The 20899-nt window shown below is 59.9% G+C and overlaps 3 protein-coding genes across 8 annotated transcripts; 1 reads left to right on the top strand and 2 right to left on the bottom strand.

Annotated features, from left to right (window-relative positions):
* The first annotated feature begins 118 nt into the window (after positions 1-118).
* PAK4 (p21 (RAC1) activated kinase 4) lies at positions 119-10629 on the top strand. Of its 6 annotated transcripts, XM_080636058.1 has the most exons (11): positions 119-224; positions 367-429; positions 729-872; positions 6123-6335; positions 7029-7637; positions 8504-8920; positions 9024-9157; positions 9363-9489; positions 9571-9696; positions 9782-9916; positions 9999-10629. In XM_080636058.1, the coding sequence occupies exons 4-11, from the start codon at positions 6132-6134 to the stop codon at positions 10152-10154; spliced, it is 1908 nt and encodes a 635-aa protein (XP_080492184.1). In that variant the 5' UTR covers positions 119-224; positions 367-429; positions 729-872; positions 6123-6131; the 3' UTR covers positions 10155-10629. The 6 variants fall into 6 exon arrangements, with proteins under 6 accessions (XP_080492184.1, XP_080492182.1, XP_080492179.1 ...); XM_080636056.1 differs by having other exon boundaries at positions 732-872; positions 9363-9696; XM_080636053.1 differs by having other exon boundaries at positions 9363-9696.
* A 685-nt stretch (positions 10630-11314) lies between these two features.
* Positions 11315-11710, bottom strand: SYCN (syncollin; the record flags this gene model as incomplete). Its single annotated transcript, XM_080636079.1, has 1 exon — positions 11315-11710. The coding sequence occupies one exon, from the start codon at positions 11708-11710 to the stop codon at positions 11315-11317; it is 396 nt and encodes a 131-aa protein (XP_080492205.1).
* Positions 11711-13480: 1770 nt separating this feature from the next.
* On the bottom strand, positions 13481-20568 carry LRFN1 (leucine rich repeat and fibronectin type III domain containing 1; the record flags this gene model as incomplete). Its single annotated transcript, XM_080636044.1, has 2 exons — positions 13481-14078; positions 19223-20568. 2 exons carry the CDS (start codon positions 20566-20568, stop codon positions 13481-13483), a joined length of 1944 nt encoding a protein of 647 aa, XP_080492170.1.
* Positions 20569-20899: the final 331 nt, after the last annotated feature.

The raw sequence follows: 20899 nt of genomic DNA, 5'->3' as shown, positions 1-20899 counted from the left end.
ACACCCGCCTTCAGCGCCGCAGCAATGCCCCGCCCTTCTCCTTCCCCTCTCCACCAATCCCCTTCCGCGTCCACGCCCCCTCAGCCAATCCCCGCCCCCGCAGGGGGCAGTGCTTGTCGCCACGGCAACGCGGGTAGGGCGGATTGCCCGGATGTGGCTCGATCGCAAGATGGCGGCGGCCGAGTGAGCTGCGTGGGGGGGGCAGCGGCAACGTCGGGCCCGTGGTGAGGAGTGAGCGGGGCCCAGGAGCGGGGCGAGGGCCGGGGGCCAGGAGGCAATGGCCTTAAGCGAGTCCCGGTTGTAGGTTGTGGGCTGGAGGGGTTTCCGTGCGCAATTCCCTGACGGAATTGCCTTGTGTTCCTGCAGCGTCTTCCCCCGAGGATCCCGCGATGCTGCGCTGAGTTGGGAAGAGCCTCCCCTTCTCCACAGGTAGGAAACGGGGGTGAAGCCTTCCCCCGGAGGAGCCCTGGAAGCCCTTATCCCGTGTGTTCTGTGGGATCTTCCCGTGCTGGAGCAGGGGGGAGGCTCTTCCCCACGCTCAGGAGGGTGGAACCCCGGGGGCTATGGGGCTCGTGGAGTCCCTCCCGTCGCTGCAGCACGGAAAGGGGGGCACCCCCATCCACTCACGCTCATAACCCACGGGCTCCATGGAAGTGGGGCTTTTCCCTGCCTTTGAGCTCATCGGGAAGGATGAGCTGCAGGGATTCTGCTGATGGGATCATCCATAGCAGGAAATGGGGGGTCCCGAGGGCCCCCTCGGCGGTGGGAATTGACGGGAAAGCACAAGAAGGATTTAAACCAAGGCCAAGGAGTCGCTGCCGATCGTTTGTCCCGGATCCTGGGGGCTTCCGAGGGGAATTCTGTTGGCTCTGGTGAGGATGAGGATGGGAGCTTGGGAAGAAGCTCCTCTCTATGAGGACAGTGGGACATTGGGTTGAATGGAGAAGGTTTGGATGCCCCATCCCTGGAATGCCCAAGGGCGGCTTGGCGCAACCTGCTCTATGGAAGCTGTCCCTGCCCATGGCTTTAGAGGAGCTTTAAGGTCCTTTCCAACCCAACCCTGTCTGGCATTCCATGGAACCTTGCACTAGATGGGAAGCTCCCATCAGCTCCTCTCACTTCCTGCACAAGGGATTTGGGTCCTTTCCTACCGGCTGCTCTGAGGACCCCGGAGCTCTGCGTCACCACGGAGAAGCTGGAAGTCTCCTCTGAAGGGAGGTGGGAGAAGAGCTGGGAGCTTCCCCAAGGCCCAGGGCTGGGAAGAGGCAGGATCCTGTGGCATGAATCCAGCTGTCCCTCAGGGTTAACCTGCTGCCAAGCTGCAGCTCTGAAGTCCCAATTCCCGGAAGTTTTCCTTTGGGACAAGAGGATGAAAGCCACCGAGGCCCCTTTGCAGGGGTTCCTCAACGCTTCGCATGCTTTGAATTCCAGGATTCCTCTTCCACGCCGGTGGCTCAGCGCAGGGATAACTCGGCACCGAATCCCTCCCAGCCCGGAGCCTCCTCCAGCTCCTGGAGCTCCCAGCCCTCTCCTGCTCCCCTTTGAGGCTGCCTCTCCTCAGGCTGGGCTGTGCAAAGCCGGCCGGGCCAGTCCGACCAGCGCGGTGCCCGCCCGGGAGCCTCCTGCCAGGCTTCCAGCCCTGGGGAAGGGGGAAGCTCCGAAGGGCTGAGGAGGCCATTACCAAATCAAAGGGGACGGGGGGCCTGAGGCTGTGCCTTTGGGATAGGAGCATGGAGCCATGGAATGGGGTGGAAGGACCTTCAAGCTCCTCCGCTTCCAACCCACAGGAATACTTTCCATGGAGCAGCTTGGTCCAGCCTGGCTTTGGGCACTGCCAGGGATGGGGCATCCAAACCTTCCCATTCATCCCAGTGTCCCACTGCCGGCAGAGGGAGGAATTTCCTCCCCGTGTCCCACCCAAGTCTTCCCATTGGAGCTGTTCCTCCTTGTCCTATCCCGTGCCCAAAGCCCCTCTCCAGGTTTCCTGTAGCCCTTGGGCACTGGGGCTGGGTTCTTCCAGCTCTTCCCTGCCCTTTCCCTCTCCTTCCTTCCTTGTTCCTGGTCTCCAGCCTCCCGGAGGCTGCTTTGTTCCGGCTTTTGCTGCCTCATTGGTTCCCGGCTCAAATCCACTCTGTTCCCGCTCCCAGCTTCCTCTTTAACCCCCTCCCCACCTCCCCGCTGGGATTTGCCTTCCCTCATTCCCAATCTCCCCATGTAGCAGGGTCCTGGAAAACGGCAAGTCCGTGTTCCCCTGTGGGCTTGTTGGGATCTGGAGGGAGCTGAGGCTCTGGGACGTGGATCCCAAACAACTTGGGATCATATCCCGGTGCTGGTGAGCAGGGAGCTGCCGGGGTGGGGGGGTTGGAAGGCGGGATAGCCCTTTGGCAGTGGGGTAAAGGGCTTCCCAGTGCTTCCCAGCTGGAATGAGCAGAAGCTTGTGGTGCTGGGAAGGAGCTGCTGGCAAGGATCCTGTTTGCTCCGGAGCTGGGTAATGGCAGGCACAGGAGATAAAGGAGCTGGAATGTGCCCGGCCAGGAGGGAGGAACCTGAGGGAGACGCGGGCTGCTCCTTAACCCCTTCCTGCTGTTGCAGAGCCTCATCCCACCATCCCGAGCTCATCCCATTTCCATAGCTCCATCCCACCATCCCGAGCTCATCCCATTTCCATAGCTCCATCCCACCATCCCGAGCTCATCCCATTTCCATAGCTCCATCCCACCATCCCGAGCTCATCCCATTTCCATAGCTCCATCCCACCATCCCGAGCTCATCCCATTTCCATAGCTCCATCCCACCATCCCGAGCTCATCCCATTTCCATAGCTCCATCCCACCATCCCGAGCTCATCCCATTTCCATAGCTCCATCCCACCATCCCGAGCTCATCCCATTTCCATAGCTCCATCGCACCATCCCGAGCTCATCCCATTTCCATAGCTCCATCGCACCATCCCGAGCTCATCCCATTTCCATAGCTCCATCCCACCATCCCGAGCTCATCCCATTTCCATAGCTCCATCGCACCATCCCGAGCTCATCCCATTTCCATAGCTCCATCCCACCATCCCGAGCTCATCCCATTTCCATAGCTCCATCGCACCATCCCGAGCTCATCCCATTTCCATAGCTCCATCCCACCATCCCGAGCTCATCCCATTTCCATAGCTCCATCGCACCATCCCGAGCTCATCCCATTTCCATAGCTCCATCGCACCATCCCGAGCTCATCCCATTTCCATAGCTCCATCCCACCATCCCGAGCTCATCCCATTTCCATAGCTCCATCCCACCATCCCGAGCTCATCCCATTTCCATAGCTCCATCCCACCATCCCGAGCTCATCCCATTTCCATAGCTCCATCCCACCATCCCGAGCTCATCCCATTTCCATAGCTCCATCCCACCATCCCGAGCTCATCCCATTTCCATAGCTCCATCCCACCATCCCAAGCTCATCCCATTTCCATAGCTCCATCCCACCATCCCGAGCTCATCCCATTTCCATAGCTCCATCCCACCATCCCGAGCTCATCCCATTTCCATAGCTCCATCGCACCATCCCGAGCTCATCCCATTTCCATAGCTCCATCGCACCATCCCGAGCTCATCCCATTTCCATAGCTCCATCCCACCATCCCGAGCTCATCCCATTTCCATAGCTCCATCCCACCATCCCGAGCTCATCCCATTTCCATAGCTCCATCCCACCATCCCGAGCTCATCCCATTTCCATAGCTCCATCCCACCATCCCGAGCTCATCCCATTTCCATAGCTCCATCCCACCATCCCGAGCTCATCCCATTTCCATAGCTCCATCGCACCATCCCGAGCTCATCCCATTTCCATAGCTCCATCCCACCATCCCGAGCTCATCCCATTTCCATAGCTCCATCCCACCATCCCGAGCTCATCCCATTTCCATAGCTCCATCCCACCATCCCGAGCTCATCCCATTTCCATAGCTCCATCGCACCATCCCGAGCTCATCCCATTTCCATAGCTCCATCCCACCATCCCGAGCTCATCCCATTTCCATAGCTCCATCCCACCATCCCGAGCTCATCCCATTTCCATAGCTCCATCCCACCATCCCGAGCTCATCCCATTTCCATAGCTCCATCGCACCATCCCGAGCTCATCCCATTTCCATAGCTCCATCCCACCATCCCGAGCTCATCCCATTTCCATAGCTCCATCGCACCATCCCGAGCTCATCCCATTTCCATAGCTCCATCCCACCATCCCGAGCTCATCCCATTTCCATAGCTCCATCGCACCATCCCGAGCTCATCCCATTTCCATAGCTCCATCCCACCATCCCGAGCTCATCCCATTTCCATAGCTCCATCCCACCATCCCGAGCTCATCCCATTTCCATAGCTCCATCGCACCATCCCGAGCTCATCCCATTTCCATAGCTCCATCCCACCATCCCGAGCTCATCCCATTTCCTTAGCTCCATCGCACCATCCCGAGCTCATCCCATTTCCATAGCTCCATCCCACCATCCCGAGCTCATCCCATTTCCATAGCTCCATCGCACCATCCCGAGCTCATCCCATTTCCATAGCTCCATCCCACCATCCCGAGCTCATCCCATTTCCATAGCTCCATCGCACCATCCCGAGCTCATCCCATTTCCATAGCTCCATCGCACCATCCCGAGCTCATCCCATTTCCATAGCTCCATCGCACCATCCCGAGCTCATCCCATTTCCATAGCTCCATCGCACCATCCCGAGCTCATCCCATTTCCATAGCTCCATCCCACCATCCCGAGCTCATCCCATTTCCATAGCTCCATCGCACCATCCCGAGCTCATCCCATTTCCATAGCTCCATCGCACCATCCCGAGCTCATCCCATTTCCATAGCTCCATCGCACCATCCCGAGCTCATCCCATTTCCATAGCTCCATCCCACCATCCCGAGCTCATCCCATTTCCATAGCTCCATCCCACCATCCCGAGCTCATCCCATTTCCATAGCTCCATCGCACCATCCCGAGCTCATCCCATTTCCATAGCTCCATCCCACCATCCCGAGCTCATCCCATTTCCATAGCTCCATCCCACCATCCCGAGCTCATCCCATTTCCATAGCTCCATCCCACCATCCCGAGCTCATCCCATTTCCATAGCTCCATCCCACCATCCCGAGCTCAGGAATCCCATGCACCCTTGTTGCCTTGTTGGCTGCACATCCACCTGCACAGCCCTGGAATCATGGAATGCTTTGGGTTGGGAGGGACCTTCAGGCTCCTGCAGCTCCATCCCGCAGGGACGCCTTGCACTGGGGCAGGTTGCTCCAGCCTGGTTTGGGGCACTGCAGGGATTTCCTGCATGGAGAAAGGGAATTGTGTCAGGAGCTGCTGAGTTTTCCACCGGGAAACCTGTAGGAAGCCGATTCAGGAGACTGAAAATGGAAGGAAACAGCCCCAGTGCCACCCAAAGGCAGGGAAAAAGGGGACAAATCCACAGCAGGATTCCAGCGTCCTGGGATGCTGGGCTGGAAAACCAGGATTTCAGGACACGGAGCTGCTTTAGGAGCAGGTTTGGGGCACTGAACCCTTCCCCTTGGCTCCGACCTCATCCCGGCTGGAATATGCCCAGCACACAGAGGCTGGCTCCTCACCCTGGCCCTGGTGGCTTCATCTGCAGCTCCTGCCACAATTCAATTCCCCCGCTCTGGAATTGTTGATTCAAGGGGGGGTTCCCAACGCTCCCGGCTCCGGCAGGGCAGGCTCCAGCCTGTGCTTCCATGGGATAAACAAGTCCCATTGTACCGGCTGCGGGTGTTTACACCAGGAAAAGCAGTGCGGATCCACCCGGGGCCATGGGCGCAGAGGGGCTGGGGAAGCTTCTGGAAGTCCTTGGAGCAGCTTGAGAGCTCGGAGAGGGGCTTCTCCAGGAGCCTGTAGGGATGGGATGAGGAAAAGCAGCTTCCAACGGGAAGAGTTGAGGGGGGAACGGGAGGGAATCCCTGGCTCTGGGGGTGGCGGCTGCATGGAGGAGGTTTGGCTGAGGCCTGGGCAGCCTGCCCTGTGGATCCCTGGATGCGCTCAGGGTCATTCCCAAGCCAACCCGCTCCATGATTCCCTGCTTTATTCTGCCCCTGGCCAGGTCCTCGCCATGTTCAGCAAGAAGAAGAAGCGTTTGGAGATCTCGGCTCCCTCCAACTTCGAGCACCGCGTCCACACCGGCTACGACCAACACGAGCAGAAGTTCACGGGGCTGCCCCGGCAATGGCAGGGCCTCATCGAGGAGTCAGCCAAGCGCCCCAAGCCCCTGGTAGATCCCGTCTGCATCACCACCATCCAGCACGCTTCCCAGAAGGTAGGCAGCTCCCTTGCTCCGGCACCGGGCCTCTTTGGGAAGGCTGCTGCTGGGGCAGGAAGGCCAAAGTGGGGGTCGGTTTAGGCTCCTCGTCTTCTCCTTGGGGTGTCGTGAGCAGGTTGGTCTGCAGCGGGCGCATCCAACCCATTCCCTGCTCCATGCGGGACAAGGAGCAGCAGCAGGGGTGGAAGCTTCTCCCAGCAGCTGGAAAAATCCCGGCGGCCACCAGGAAAGCGCTGGCAAAGCCGCGGCTGCCCCTTCCCATCTCATCCCCATCCCCGTGTGTCCTCCAGCACCTTCATGTTGCTTTGCCGGCCACCAGCTCTTTCCCACCTTCACCCTTGTGGGAGGAGGAAGAGGAGGGGGCTCAGGGCAGGGGAAGGCCTCTTCCTCCTCAGTCTTTGTGGATGGGTTTCCTCCTCGCCTCTCACTGCCTCAGATCCCTTTCCAAGAGCTGGGATCACACCCTTGGCCCCCACCTGCATCCTCCTCCAGCGGCACCCAGGGCAGGAGCTTTGCTGGGCTTCCCCCCCCATAGTGGTGGCCCCAGCGTCTCCCCTCCCCGTGTCCCCTCCGTGTGATCCATGTCCCCATCCCAACATTCCATTTGCATTCTTCATTTTTATTTTCTTCCCCCTTTTTTGTTTCCTTTGTGTCCGTCTCCGTCATTCCCGTCCCTCGTCCTCCTCCAAGACCATTGTCCGGGGCAGCAAAGCCTCCAAGGACGGCTCCTTGACCTGGCTCCTGGATGAGTTTGAGAACATGTCCGTGTCCCGTTCCAATTCCCTGCGCAGGGACAGCCCCCCCTTCCCGCCCCGCCGCCACCAGCTCCACCAGGAGAACGGCCTCTCCCAAGGCCTGACCTCAGCTCCAGCCCAAGAAGATGCCGGCAGGAGCAGGAAGAGCCGCCCCGGGGCCGGGCATGAGGTAGAACAGGGCAAGGAGAGACCTCGGCACAAGGAGGAGCACCATGGCCAGCACCAGTCTCAACAGTGCCCCGCTCCCAAAGCCGCTCCCGGCGGCCGCCCGCCTCCCGACTATCCCAAAGCCCCCCTGGAGAGGGACTCCAAGCAGGAGCGGGTGCTGCGGCGGGAGCGCCCCGAAGCCGCTGAGAAGCGCCCCAAGTCCACCTTGGGTGCTGGTGGGAGCAGCCCCCCCTCCCCCCGGGACAAGCGCCCGCTCTCTGGGCCCAGTATCCGCACTCCCAACATTCCCATCTCGGAAGGGGTGATGAAAACAGCTCAACAGACCGGGCGGGCCTTCAACACCTACCCCCGGGCTGAGACCGACCCCGGCCCGCAGGTAACGTGTCCTCCTGCCCCAAGGGGCTGCTCCTCCTCCTCCTCAAGCAACTGCTCTTCCTCCTCTTCCTGCCTTAAACCCATTAAGAAGGCTTCTCCAAGGTGCTGGGCCTCATCTGGTTGAGTGTCTTCATTGAGGATCTACCTGGATTTCTGGTGGCAGAGGCAGGATTTGGCCCTGTGGATAGGGGTTGGCTGGATGGTGGCACTCCAAAGAGTTGTGGGCAACGGCTTCATGGCCAAGTGGAGATCGGTGATGAGTGGTGGTCATCAGGGGTTGGGATTGGGAGCCAGGGCTTGGAATTGGATGGGTTTTAAGGTCCTTTCCCAGTCAAACCATCCCACAGTTCTATGGATGACACCAGGTTGGGTGGGAGCGTTGAGCTGCTGGAGGGGCAGAAGCTCTACAGAGGGATCTGGATCAATGGGATGAGGGTCCCTCACAGAGACGGTTTGGTGCTGGAGTGAAGTTTAAAGCTCCTCCAGTCCCAGCCCACAGGGACACCTTCCATAGAGCAGGTTGCTTTCAGCCTGGCTTTGAACACTGCCAGGGATGGAGCATCCACATCTTCTCCATCAACCCATGCCGGTGTCCCACCACCCTCAGAGTGAAGAACTTCCTCCCCGTGTCTCATCCAACTTTTCCAGTTGGAAGTTTTCTTCCTTGTCCCCTCCCTACCAGGTCTTTCCCAACCTGGTTGATCTATGACCGGCATGGGCTGAAGGCACCACCCCCATCCTTGTCTCCAAAGCATCCGACTGCTCCTCTTCCTCCCTCCTTCCCCCCCTCTTCCCCCGCTTGCTTTTGGGGCCAACCCTCAACCCCCCCCTGTTGCTGCTGGTGCTTGACTCCTTCTCCATGTCCAGGCAGAGCATCGCCCGGGCCGACCGCAGGAGCTGGCCTCCAACGGCCCCACCAGCGCCTCCCGAGCTCCAGCCCGCTCCACCCAGGAGACACCCCCCCATCCCCAGCTCACCCCCCACGCCTCTGACCCCCAACTGGCCCGACAGCCCCCCCCCGGCCCTGCGCCAGCTCCAGCCCCCCCGGCGGTGGGGGGCCCTCAGCGGGAGCCCCAGCGCGTGTCCCACGAGCAGTTCCGGGCGGCGCTGCAGATGGTGGTGGACCCCGGGGACCCTCGCACCTACCTGGACAACTTCATCAAGATCGGCGAGGGCTCCACCGGCGTGGTCTGCATCGCCACCGTGCGCAGCTCGGGCAAGCTGGTGGCCGTCAAGAAGATGGACCTGCGCAAGCAGCAGCGCCGCGAGCTGCTCTTCAACGAGGTGGGCACCCGGGGCGCGCAAGGGTGGCTTCAAACACCCCAGGGCTCGCGTGAGCACCCAGGGCTGTGAGCACTCAAGGGTGCTTTGGGGGCTCCCTCTGCAGGTGGTGATCATGAGGGACTACCAGCACGAGAACGTGGTGGAGATGTACAACAGCTACTTGGTGGGCGACGAGCTCTGGGTGGTCATGGAGTTCTTGGAAGGCGGCGCCTTGACCGACATCGTCACCCACACCAGGTACAGCCCCACTTCCCTCTCCCTCCCTGCCCTGGAAGGTCTTTCCAACCTGAAGACACCAGCCCCATCCTTGTCTCCAAAGCATCCACCAGCTCTTCCTGCTCTCCCTCCCTCATTCCCACCGGCTTGACCACAACCTTCGCCCTTCCCTCCTCCACCCCCCCGGTGCCGTTGCTTGTCCTCTCCAACCTTCTCCGTGCCCCAGGATGAGCGAGGAGCAGATCGCCGCCGTCTGCTTGGCCGTCTTGAAGGCCCTCTCTGTCCTGCACGCCCAAGGTGTCATCCACCGCGACATCAAGAGCGACTCCATCCTCCTGACCCACGACGGGCGGGTGAGCAGGGACCCCCCAGCACCCCAGGCTCTGGTGGTGACACCCCCCCCCCTCACATCCTCCTTCCCACCCCATTCCCAGGTGAAACTCTCCGACTTCGGGTTCTGCGCCCAAGTGAACAAGGAGGTGCCGCGCCGCAAGTCCCTGGTGGGGACGCCCTATTGGATGGCACCAGAGCTCATCTCCCGCCTCCCCTATGGACCAGAGGTGGCCTTGGGGGGCTCGGGGTGGCCTTGGGGGGTCCTCACCCCCACGTTAAGCCCACTTTGACCACGTCCTCCCCACTCTACAGGTGGACATCTGGTCCTTGGGCGTGATGGTCATCGAGATGGTCGATGGGGAACCACCTTACTTCAATGAGCCACCCCTCAAGGCCATGAAGATGATCCGGGACAACCTGCCCCCCAAGCTTAAGAACATCCATAAGGTAATGGCGGGGGGACACCCCTCTAAGGGGCTTCCCATGATCTTCTGGGGCGCTGCTGACCACCCGTGCACCTTGTCCCTAGGTTTCTCCATCCCTCAAAGGCTTCCTGGACCGCATGCTGGTGCGGGACCCGGGCCAGCGCGCCACGGCCACCGAGCTGCTGAAGCACCCGTTCCTGGGCAAGGCAGGGCCCCCGTCAGCCATCGTCCCCCTCATGCGCCAGAACCGCCTGCGGTGAGGCCGCCGCCGCCACCATCCTCATCCTCGCCACGCTGGGACGCTGCTTGGTGGCCCCTGGAACACACGTACTACTGAGGGAGGGGGCAAGCCCACTGCGAGCAGCCCCACCGCAGCCTTGGGGGGCCGGGGGGGGCCTCCTCAGCCTTGGGGAGCCATTTGGTGGAGGCCCCAAACTTCGTTCTTCTTCTAAACCCCACTTTTTTAGCCCCCTCCACCCCTGTGGTGTCTCCAAAGCGGGGTGGGACCCCCCCAAACTCCAACCCTATGGCCACACTACTGATGCAGGGGGTCCCCTCACCCCAAGCATGGGTTTTGGGGTTCCCCCACCCCAAACACGGGTCTTGGGGTTCCCCTAACCCCAAACCTGGTTCTTGGGGGGGGGTTGGGGGGGGTTTCCCCCCCATTTTGTTTTTTAAAGCTATTTATATTGTCGTTTTGTAGCGCCGCGGTATGGGGGGGCCCCGGGGCCGGCACATGGGGGGGTCCCCCCAAGATTCCACATGTCCTTTTGGAGACAGCGCTGTGGCGAGTGCCTTCTTTCGTGGGATGGACGCACGTGTGTTGGGTCACACATGTGTGTTGGGTCACACGCGTGTGCGGAGCTGAAGGACGTGTGTCGCACCATGGGGGGTGACGGGGGGGACCCCACTTCCCACCCCCCAACTCCCACTAAGGCACGGAGGAGGCGGGAGCTGCTGGAGCTCTTTTATTGGTTGAGGTTGGGGCGGGCAGAGGGGGGGGGTGGCAGTGCCACGTCAACGCATGTCAACGCGTGTCAGCGTGTGTCAGCACCTGTCAACGCGTGTCAGCACACATCAGTGTGTGTCAGCACACGTTGGCTGACATCCGTTGACCCAGTGGGCTCGCGGTGACCTGTTGGGGTGTCTCAACCCCCGTTGCCTCCTGTTGGCTTGGCTGAGGTTGACTCACGTTGCCTTGGCCGGGCCTGTTCTGGCTTGGCCTTCGTTGGCTCACAGAGCCCGCAGCGACTTGGCTTGCCCGCGGTTGACTCGCAGTGGCCCGTGATGACCGGAGCTGCCCTTCACCAGCTTGTGTTAGCCCAGGTTGGGTTGGGTTGCTCTCTGTTGACTTGGCTTGGGTTGACCTGCATTGACTTGGGTTCCCTTCACCTCCCGGTGGCGGCCCCGCGCCCGCTCCTCAGTAGCACGTGCAGTAGTAGGACCTGATGGCGTTATCCCAGTTGCTGAAGATGCCCCGTTCCACCTCCTGCAGCCGCGGCACCGTGCCGGCCAGAAACAAGTGGCTGTTGCCCTCCTTGCCGCTGCGGGACCACACGGTCAGCTCGCAGTCGGTGCCCACCACCAGCGAGGAGATGCGCCCCGAGTACCCCACGGGCATGTAGGGCACGTCGGAGCCGGGGTCCACCACCACGGATTTGCCGCGGCAGCAGTTGTCGTAGTAGACGCTGTCTTCGGTGTAGAGCAGGGCGCAGACGCGGGTCCCATCGGCCGTCTGCAGCTGGGACGGGCCCGGGCACTGCCCCGCGGCCACGGTCACCAGCGCCACCAGCACCGTCACCACCAGCGCCGCCATCGCCACCGAGCCCCAGCACCGGCACCGCAGATATAGCCGCGGACAAGGTCATGGCGGGGGGGGGGGGGGGGGGGGGGGGGGGCGGGGGAGTGGGAAGGGGCCCGGATGGGCCCTCGACACCCACGGGAATGGGCACACGTGTGGGGACACCGCGCGTGGGAAGGGAGCAGATGGGATGGCACCACCCCAATGTGCACCCAATCCCATGGGAAGGGCCCCGGAGGTGTGGAACAGCCCCCCCGCAACGTGCACCCAATCCCATGGGAAAGGACCAGGTGTGACCCCCCCACACCTGCCCCTCGCCTTGGCCTTGGGGAAACAGGCACTGAAGGGGGGCAAGGGCAGGGGTGGGGGGGGATGAGGGCGGGGTATGTAAATGAGGGGGTAATCATGTCGGGAAGGAGGTGATTAGTTAAGGGGGAGGGGGGATTAAAGCCAAGAAGGGGGGTAATGAGCCGGGGGGGGGTAATTAGTCAAGGGAGGGGCATAACTGGTAATTGGAAGGGCAGAATGCAGCAAGGCAGGGGGGCAATTACCCTGGGAGGGGTAATTAGGCTGGGGAGGTAATTAACCGAGGCCAAAGCCTGATGGGGTTCGGGGGGGGGGGTGTTCCCAAGCTCCGCCCCCTTCTTTGCATATCAATTCACCTATTTCCCACCGCCCCCCCCATATCAGCGGTCTCCTAGTAACAGGGCTGTCACTAACCCCTCCCTCATTAGCATAACCTCACCCCTCTCATTGGTGGCCTCAACGAGTTCATTTACATGTTAATGAGCTCATTTGCATGCGGCCGCTTCGGGGGGGGGGGGGGGCGGGCGGGGTGCCGGAGAGGCGATTCTCTGCGGGCTCGTATGAGGTGGAGCACTCGCTCCCCGCGCTCCTCATATAAGATAGAGGGGACCCCCACACCAAATTTAACCCCCCCCGGCACCCCCACAGAGAGAGCGGCTCCCCCTCTTTTCGCACACAAAAGGTTTAATCCGGGGGGGGGGGGTGGGGGGCACAGGTTTTTAATGTAAAAACTTGTGTTCAACACGGAGGGGGCCCGGGGGGGGGGGGGGGGGGCGGCTGGGGGGGCAGCGTTTGGGGGGTCAAAGGGCAAAAGGGGGAGGGGAAATGGGGCTGGGGGGGGGGGGGATCCAGACCAGCCAGATGGGAGCCCCCGGGGGAGGGGGACAAGGGGACATGGGGGGGGGACACCCGGGGACGCCCCCGGCACCCCCAATGGGGTTGGGTTTGGGGGGGGGGGCTGCGGGTCTCGTGTCATCTGTGCAGACATGTCAGTGGCGTGTGCGGGACCCCCAAAGGCACCGCGTGTCGGGGGCGCACACGCGTGTCACGCATGGTCGGGGAGCACGGCGGTCCCACGGAGGGAAGCCCCTGGGGAGGCCCACACGCATGTCAGGGTGCACACACGTGTTCGGGGCACGCAAGAGTCCCAGGGCACGGATCCCCTGCTGAGGCCCGCACACACGGGTCAGGGGCACACACGCGTGGCGGGGCGCCTGGCACCCACCAGCACCCATGGGTGCAGCGGGGTCCTGGCGAGGGGGGGGCTCCGGCACCCGAAGGTGCACTGAAGACACCCAAAGGGTGGGTTTAAGACCGCAGGAGGTGCCTGTGAGCACCCAAGGCTGCGTTGGAGCACCCGAAGGTACCCAGGAGCACCCAAGGTTTCACTTGAGCGCCCGAGGGTGCGCGCGGGCCACCAGGAGCACCCGAGCTGCGTCCGGGCGCACCCCAGGGTGGCCCCGTTCCCCCCCGCACCCCTCACACGGTGCTCTCCAGCATCCAATGGGTGCTGCCGAAGCTCGGGCGCAGCGCGGGCGCCGCCTCCCCGCCCTGGTCCAGGCGCGGGAGGGAGCCGTGGCGTCGAGTCCGGGCGCGCCGCGGGAAGCTGTGGCTGCCCGAGCCCACGGCCAGGGGCGCCCCGAGGGGCACCGCGCCCGCCGCCGCCGCCGCCGCCGCCGCCGCGGGCGGCTCCGGGGCCGCGGGGTCCGGGTCCGGGCTGCGGTGCGCGCCGTTGGTCTGGGAGCAGACGCTGGTGACGGCGGGGAGGCGGCGCGAGGCCGCCGCCGCTTTGTAGCGGGCGGTGAGGATGAGGATGAAGAGCAGGACGGAGGCGGCGATGGCGGCGCCGATGACGATGATGACGGTGCCGCCCAGGAAGTGCGCCCGGGGCAGCGCGGCGCAGCCCGGCGGGGAGGCGGAGCCCGCAGGGGCGGTGCTGAAGCGGACGCAGCCCAGGGGGTGGGTGACGGGCGGAGCCGAGCCCCCCGCGCCCTGCAGCGCCGCCACGCAGAGCTCGTACTCGCGGCCCGCGGCCAGGTCCCGCAGCGTGAAGCTGCGGCTGGAGGGTGGCAGGAGCCTGCGGGGGGAGAGCGTGATGGGGGACCCATAGAGACACAGAGAGAGCCATAGAGACACATACAGGGACACAGAGACACATACAGGCACAGAGAGAGCCATAGAGACACAGAGAGACAGATACAGGCACAGAGAGAGCCATAGAGACACATACAGAGACACAGAGACACATACAGGCACAGAGAGAGCCATAGAGACACATACAGAGACACAGAGACACATACAGGCACAGAGAGAGCCATAGAGACACATACAGAGACACAGGCACAGAGAGAGCCATAGAGACACAGAGAGACAGATACAGGCACAGAGAGACAGGCACAGAGAGAGACACATAGAAGCGAGGCACATACAGAGACACATAGAAGCACATAGAGACATATAGAGGTACATAGAGACACATAAAGGCACACAGAGACGCATAGAGACATATAGAGGCACTTGGACCATCCATAGAGCATTCGTGCACAGGGCATCCGTAGAGCACACCTAGAGCACCCAGAGCATCCATCCATGAAGCACACATAGGGCACACATAGAGCATCCATCCATGAAGCACACATAGAGCATCCATAGAGCACACATAGAGCATCCATCCATAGAGCATCCATAGAGCACACATGGAGCATCCATCCATAGAGCATCCATAGAGCACACATGGAGCACACATAGAGCATCCATCCATGAAGCACACATAGAGCATCCATAGAGCACACATAGAGCATCCATCCATAGAGCATCCATAGAGCACACATGGAGCACACATAGAGCATCCATCCATAGAGCATCCATAGAGCACGCATAGAGCACACATAGAGCATCCATCCATAGAGCATCCATAGAGCATAGAGCACACATAGAGCATCCATAGAGCACACATAGAGCACACATAGAGCATCCATAGAGCACACATAGAGCATCCATCCATAGAGCATCCATAGAGCATCCATAGAGCATCCATCCATAGAGCATCCATAGAGCACGCATAGAGCACACATAGAGCACACATAGAGCATCCATAGAGCACACATAGCGCATCCATCCATAGAGCACACATAGAGTATCCATAGAGCATCCATAGAGCACACATAGAGCATCCATAGAGCACGCATAGAGCACACATAGAGCACACATAGAGCATCCATAGAGCACACATAGAGTATCCATAGAGCATCCATAGAGCACACATAGAGCATCCATAGAGCACACATAGAGTATCCATAGAACACACATAGAGCACACATAGAGCAGACATAGAGCATCCATAGAGCACGCATAGAGCACACATAGAGCACACATAGAGCACACATAGAGCATCCATAGAGCACACATAGCGCATCCATCCATAGAGCACACATAGAGTATCCATAGAGCATCCATAGAGCACACATAGAGCATCCATAGAGCACGCTTAGAGCACACATAGAGCACACATAGAGCACTCATAGAGCACACATAGAGCATCCATCCATAGAGCACACATAGAGCACGCATAGAGCACGCATAGAGCACACATAGAGCACACATAGAGCATCCATAGAGCACACATAGCGCATCCATCCATAGAGCACACATAGAGTATCCATAGAGCATCCATAGAGCACACATAGAGCATCCATAGAGCACGCTTAGAGCACACATAGAGCACACATAGAGCACTCATAGAGCACACATAGAGCACACATAGAGCATCCATAGAGCACACATAGCGCATCCATCCATAGAGCACACATAGAGTATCCATAGAGCATCCATAGAGCACACATAGAGCATCCATAGAGCACGCTTAGAGCACACATAGAGCACACATAGAGCACTCATAGAGCACACATAGAGCATCCATCCATAGAGCACACATAGAGCACGCATAGAGCACGCATAGAGCACACATAGAGCACACATAGAGCATCCATAGAGCACGCATAGAGCATCCATAGAGCACGCTTAGAGCACACATAGAGCACACATAGAGCACTCATAGAGCACACATAGAGCATCCATCCATAGAGCACACATAGAGCACGCATAGAGCACACATAGAGCACACATAGAGCACACATAGAGCATCCAGAGAGCACACATAGAGCATCCATAGAGCACACATAGAGCATCCATCCATAGAGCATCCATAGAGCATCCATAGAGCATCCATCCATAGAGCATCCATAGAGCACGCATAGAGCACACATAGAGCACACATAGAGCACACATAGAGCATCCATAGAGCACACATAGCGCATCCATCCATAGAGCACACATAGAGTATCCATAGAGCATCCATAGAGCACACATAGAGCATCCATAGAGCACGCTTAGAGCACACATAGAGCACACATAGAGCACTCATAGAGCACACATAGAGCATCCATCCATAGAGCACACATAGAGCACGCATAGAGCACGCATAGAGCACACATAGAGCACACATAGAGCATCCATAGAGCACACATAGAGTATCCATAGAGCATCCATAGAGCACACATAGAGCATCCATAGAGCACACATAGAGTATCCATAGAACACACATAGAGCACACATAGAGCAGACATAGAGCATCCATAGAGCACGCATAGAGCACACATAGAGCACACATAGAGCACACATAGAGCATCCATAGAGCACACATAGCGCATCCATCCATAGAGCACACATAGAGTATCCATAGAGCATCCATAGAGCACACATAGAGCATCCATAGAGCACGCTTAGAGCACACATAGAGCACACATAGAGCACTCATAGAGCACACATAGAGCATCCATCCATAGAGCACACATAGAGCACGCATAGAGCACGCATAGAGCACACATAGAGCACACATAGAGCATCCATAGAGCACACATAGCGCATCCATCCATAGAGCACACATAGAGTATCCATAGAGCATCCATAGAGCACACATAGAGCATCCATAGAGCACGCTTAGAGCACACATAGAGCACACATAGAGCACGCATAGAGCACACATAGAGCACACATAGAGCACACATAGAGCATCCATAGAGCATCCGTAGAGCACGCATAGAGCAGACATAGAGCACACATAGAGCACACATAGAGCATCCATAGAGCACGCATAGAGCACACATAGAGCACACATAGAGCACACATAGAGCACACATGGAGCATCCATAGAGCACACATAGAGCACACATAGAGCATCCATCCATAGAGCATCCATAGAGCACACATAGAGCATCCATAGAGCACGCATAGAGCAGACATAGAGCATCCATAGAGCATAGAGCACACATAGAGCATCCATAGAGCACGCATAGAGCACACATAGAGCACACATAGAGCACACATAGAGCACTCATAGAGCATCCATCCATAGAGCACACATAGAGCACTCATAGAGCATCCATCCATAGAGCACACATAGAGCATCCATAGAGCACGCATAGAGCAGACATAGAGCACACATAGAGCATCCATAGAGCACACATAGAGCATCCATCCATAGAGCACACATAGAGCACTCATAGAGCATCCATAGAGCACACATAGAGCACACATAGAGCACACATAGAGCATCCATAGAGCATCCATAGAGCACTCATAGAGCATCCATAGAGCATACATAGAGCATCCATAGAGCATCCATAGAACACTCATAGAGCACACATAGAGCACACATAGAGCACACATAGAGCATCCATAGAGCATCCATAGAGCACACATAGAGCATCCATAGAGCATCCATAGAGCACTCATAGAGCACACATAGAGCACACATAGAGCACACATAGAGCATCCATAGAGCACACATAGAGCACCCGCAGAGCACACATAGAGCACACATAGAGCACACATAGAGCATCCATAGAGCATCCATAGAGCACACATAGAGCACACATAGAGCACACATAGAGCATCCATAGAGCATCCATAGAGCACACATAGAGCACACATAGAGCACACATAGAGCATCCATAGAGCACACATAGAGCACCCGCAGAGCACACATAGAGCACACATAGAGCACACATAGAGCATCCATAGAGCATCCATAGAGCATCCATAGAGCACACATAGAGCACACATAGAGCATCCATAGAGCATCCATAGAGCACGCATAGAGCACACATAGAGCACACATAGAGCATCCATAGAGCATCCATAGAGCACCCGCAGAGCACACATAGAGCACACATAGAGCACACATAGAGCACACATAGAGCATCCATAGAGCATCCATAGAGCACACATAGAGCACACATAGAGCATCCATAGAGCATCCATAGAGCACTCATAGAGCACACATAGAGCACACATAGAGCACGCATAGAGCACACATAGAGCACACATAGAGCATCCATAGAGCACGCATAGAGCACACATAGAGCACACATAGAGCACTCATAGAGCATCCATAGAGCACGCATAGAGCACACATAGAGCATCCATCCATAGAGCATCCGTAGAGCACACATAGAGCATCCATCCATAGAGCATCCATAGAGCACACATGGAGCACACATAGAGCATCCATAGAGCACGCATAGAGCACACATAGAGCATCCATAGAGCACTCATAGAGCATCCATAGAGCACACATAGAGCATCCATAGAGCATCCATAGAGCACTCATAGAGCACACATAGAGCACACATAGAGCACGCATAGAGCACACATAGAGCACACATAGAGCATCCATAGAGCACGCATAGAGCACACATAGAGCACACATAGAGCACTCATAGAGCATCCATAGAGCACGCATAGAGCACACATAGAGCACACATAGAGCATCCATAGAGCACACATAGAGCACGCATAGAGCACACATAGAGCACGCATAGAGCACACATAGAGCATCCATAGAGCATCCATAGAGCACTCATAGAGCATCCATAGAGCACACATAGAGCATCCATAGAGCATCCATAGAGCACCCGCAGAGCACACAAAGCCTGCCCAGGCACCCACAGAACAAGCCAGACCCCTCAGAGTCCCTTCAGCCCCTCCCAACCCCTTCAGGAGCCCCCCAGACCCCATAAACCCCCTTGAGGACCCCCCCGGACACTCCTGAGTTCCTCAGGGCCCCACAAACCCCGAAAGGGAGCCCCAAAACCCATCCAGGACCCCCTAGGCCCACCCCATAGGGTCTGCCCATAGCCCCCTGTACCCTCCCCCCCGTACCTGTAGACGGGCGCCTCGTCCCCGGAGCTGTTGTACTGGATCTGGAAGACGCGGACGCCGGGCACGTGGCGCTGCGGCAGCCACCGGATGCGCGCCGATGCCGCCGTCACCTCGGCCGCCACCACGCGCCGCTCGCCCGGCGCCCGCGTCTCGTTGCCCCCGGCGCGCGCCATGTCCGAGGCGCCGGGTCCCGCGGCGGCGGCGGCACCGCCAGCGCCGTCACCGCCGGCCTCGCCGTGAGGCACCGGGAGCGGCAGCACGGCCACGGCCACGCGCGCGGCCGCCTCGCCGGCGGCGTTGGAGGCCACGCAGGTGAAGGCGCCGTGGTCCCCGAGCGTGGCCACGCGCAGCTCCAAGGTGCCGTCGTGCCCCACGGCGCGGCGAGAGCCGTTCTGCACCAAGCGCCCGTCCGGGCCCAGCCAATGCAGCGCCGGCGGCGGGTCCCCCCCGGCCGCGCACGCCAGCCTCAAGGGCTGCCCCTCGACGACGGCGGGCGGGTGCGCGGCCGCGGTGGCGATGGCGGGCGCGCTGCACGTCAGCTCCTCCTCGGGCACTGCCCACAGCAGGCGCCCGGCCAGCGGTGCCGGCGAGGCGCAGCTCTCCAGCCGGTCCGGTTGCGCCACGCGGCGCAGCCACAGCAGCTCGCAGTTGCAATGGAGCGGGTTCCCCCCCGCCGCCAACGTGGGGCCCGGCGGCCCCGGCACCGGCGGCAGCGCGCGGAGCCGGTTGGCGGTGAGGTCGAGGCGCGCCAAGCGCGGCAACCGCGCCACGGTGCCGGCGGGGATGCGCTCCAGGAGGTTGTGGTCCAGCGTGAGCGTGGCCAAGCTGGCCATGGAGGCCACGGCGTCCCAGGGCAGCGCCGGGAGGTTGTTGTGCGACAGGTCCAGGTCCTCCACGGTGGCGGCGAAGGCGGCGAAGGCGGCCGGCTCGATGGCGGCCAATTGGTTGTTGGCCAGGATGAGGTGGCGCAGGTTGGCCAGGCCGCGGAGCTGGGCGCCGCTGAGCGCCGGCAGCCGGTTACCGTCGAGGTGCAGGGCGCGGAGGGCGCGGAGGTCGGCGAAGGCGCCGGGCGCCAGGCGGCGGAGGCCGTTGCGGGACAGCGTGAGGTGCACGAGGCTGCTCATGTTGGCGAAGTCGGAGCGGCCGACGGCGCCGATGAAGTTGTCGGCCAAGCGCAGCTCCACGGCGCCGCGGTCCAGCAGCGGCGGCACCGCCAGCAGCCCCGTGCGGGCGCACAGCAGCGTGGGGCTCGGCGCGGCCGCGGGGCACAGGCAGCGGGGGGGGCAGCGCGGGGGCCCCCCCGCCACCGCCCCCAGCACCACCAGCGGCACCAGCAGCTTCGCCATCCTGCGCCCCGCGGCGCCTGCGGTGAGAGCGGGGTCAGGCGTGGGGCGGACGAGGGGCAGGATGGGGCTCATGGGGTGCGGGGGGGGCCATGGGGCCAGGAGCATCCCCATCTGGTCCCTGTGATCCTGGGCGCCCCTGGGAGCTCCCACACCCCAGAGATCCCGTGTGATCCTGTGCTATCCCATGCACCCTGTGACATCCCAGGAGATCCTGTGTAATCCCACATGATCCCTTGTGATCCCACGTGTCCTGTGCCATCCCACATGATCCCTTGTGATCCCACGTGTCCTGTGCCATCCCACATGATCCCTTGTGATCCCACGTGTCCTG

This window comes from Psittacula echo (assembly GCF_963264785.1).
Source record: "Psittacula echo genome assembly, chromosome: 29".
Classification (NCBI taxonomy): Eukaryota; Metazoa; Chordata; class Aves; order Psittaciformes; family Psittacidae; genus Psittacula; species Psittacula echo.
This window is presented reverse-complemented; position numbering and strand designations above follow the sequence as displayed.

Coding starts and splice junctions, on each gene's coding strand:
- PAK4 (XM_080636054.1), top strand. CDS start 6,132: ATGTTCAGCAAGAAGAAGAAGCGTTTGGAGATCTCGGCTCCCTCCAAC. Junction 9,158..9,362: donor GACATCGTCACCCACACCAG/GTACAGCCCCAC, acceptor TCCGTGCCCCAG/GATGAGCGAGGAGCAGATCG. Junction 9,697..9,781: donor GCCTCCCCTATGGACCAGAG/GTGGCCTTGGGG, acceptor CCCACTCTACAG/GTGGACATCTGGTCCTTGGG.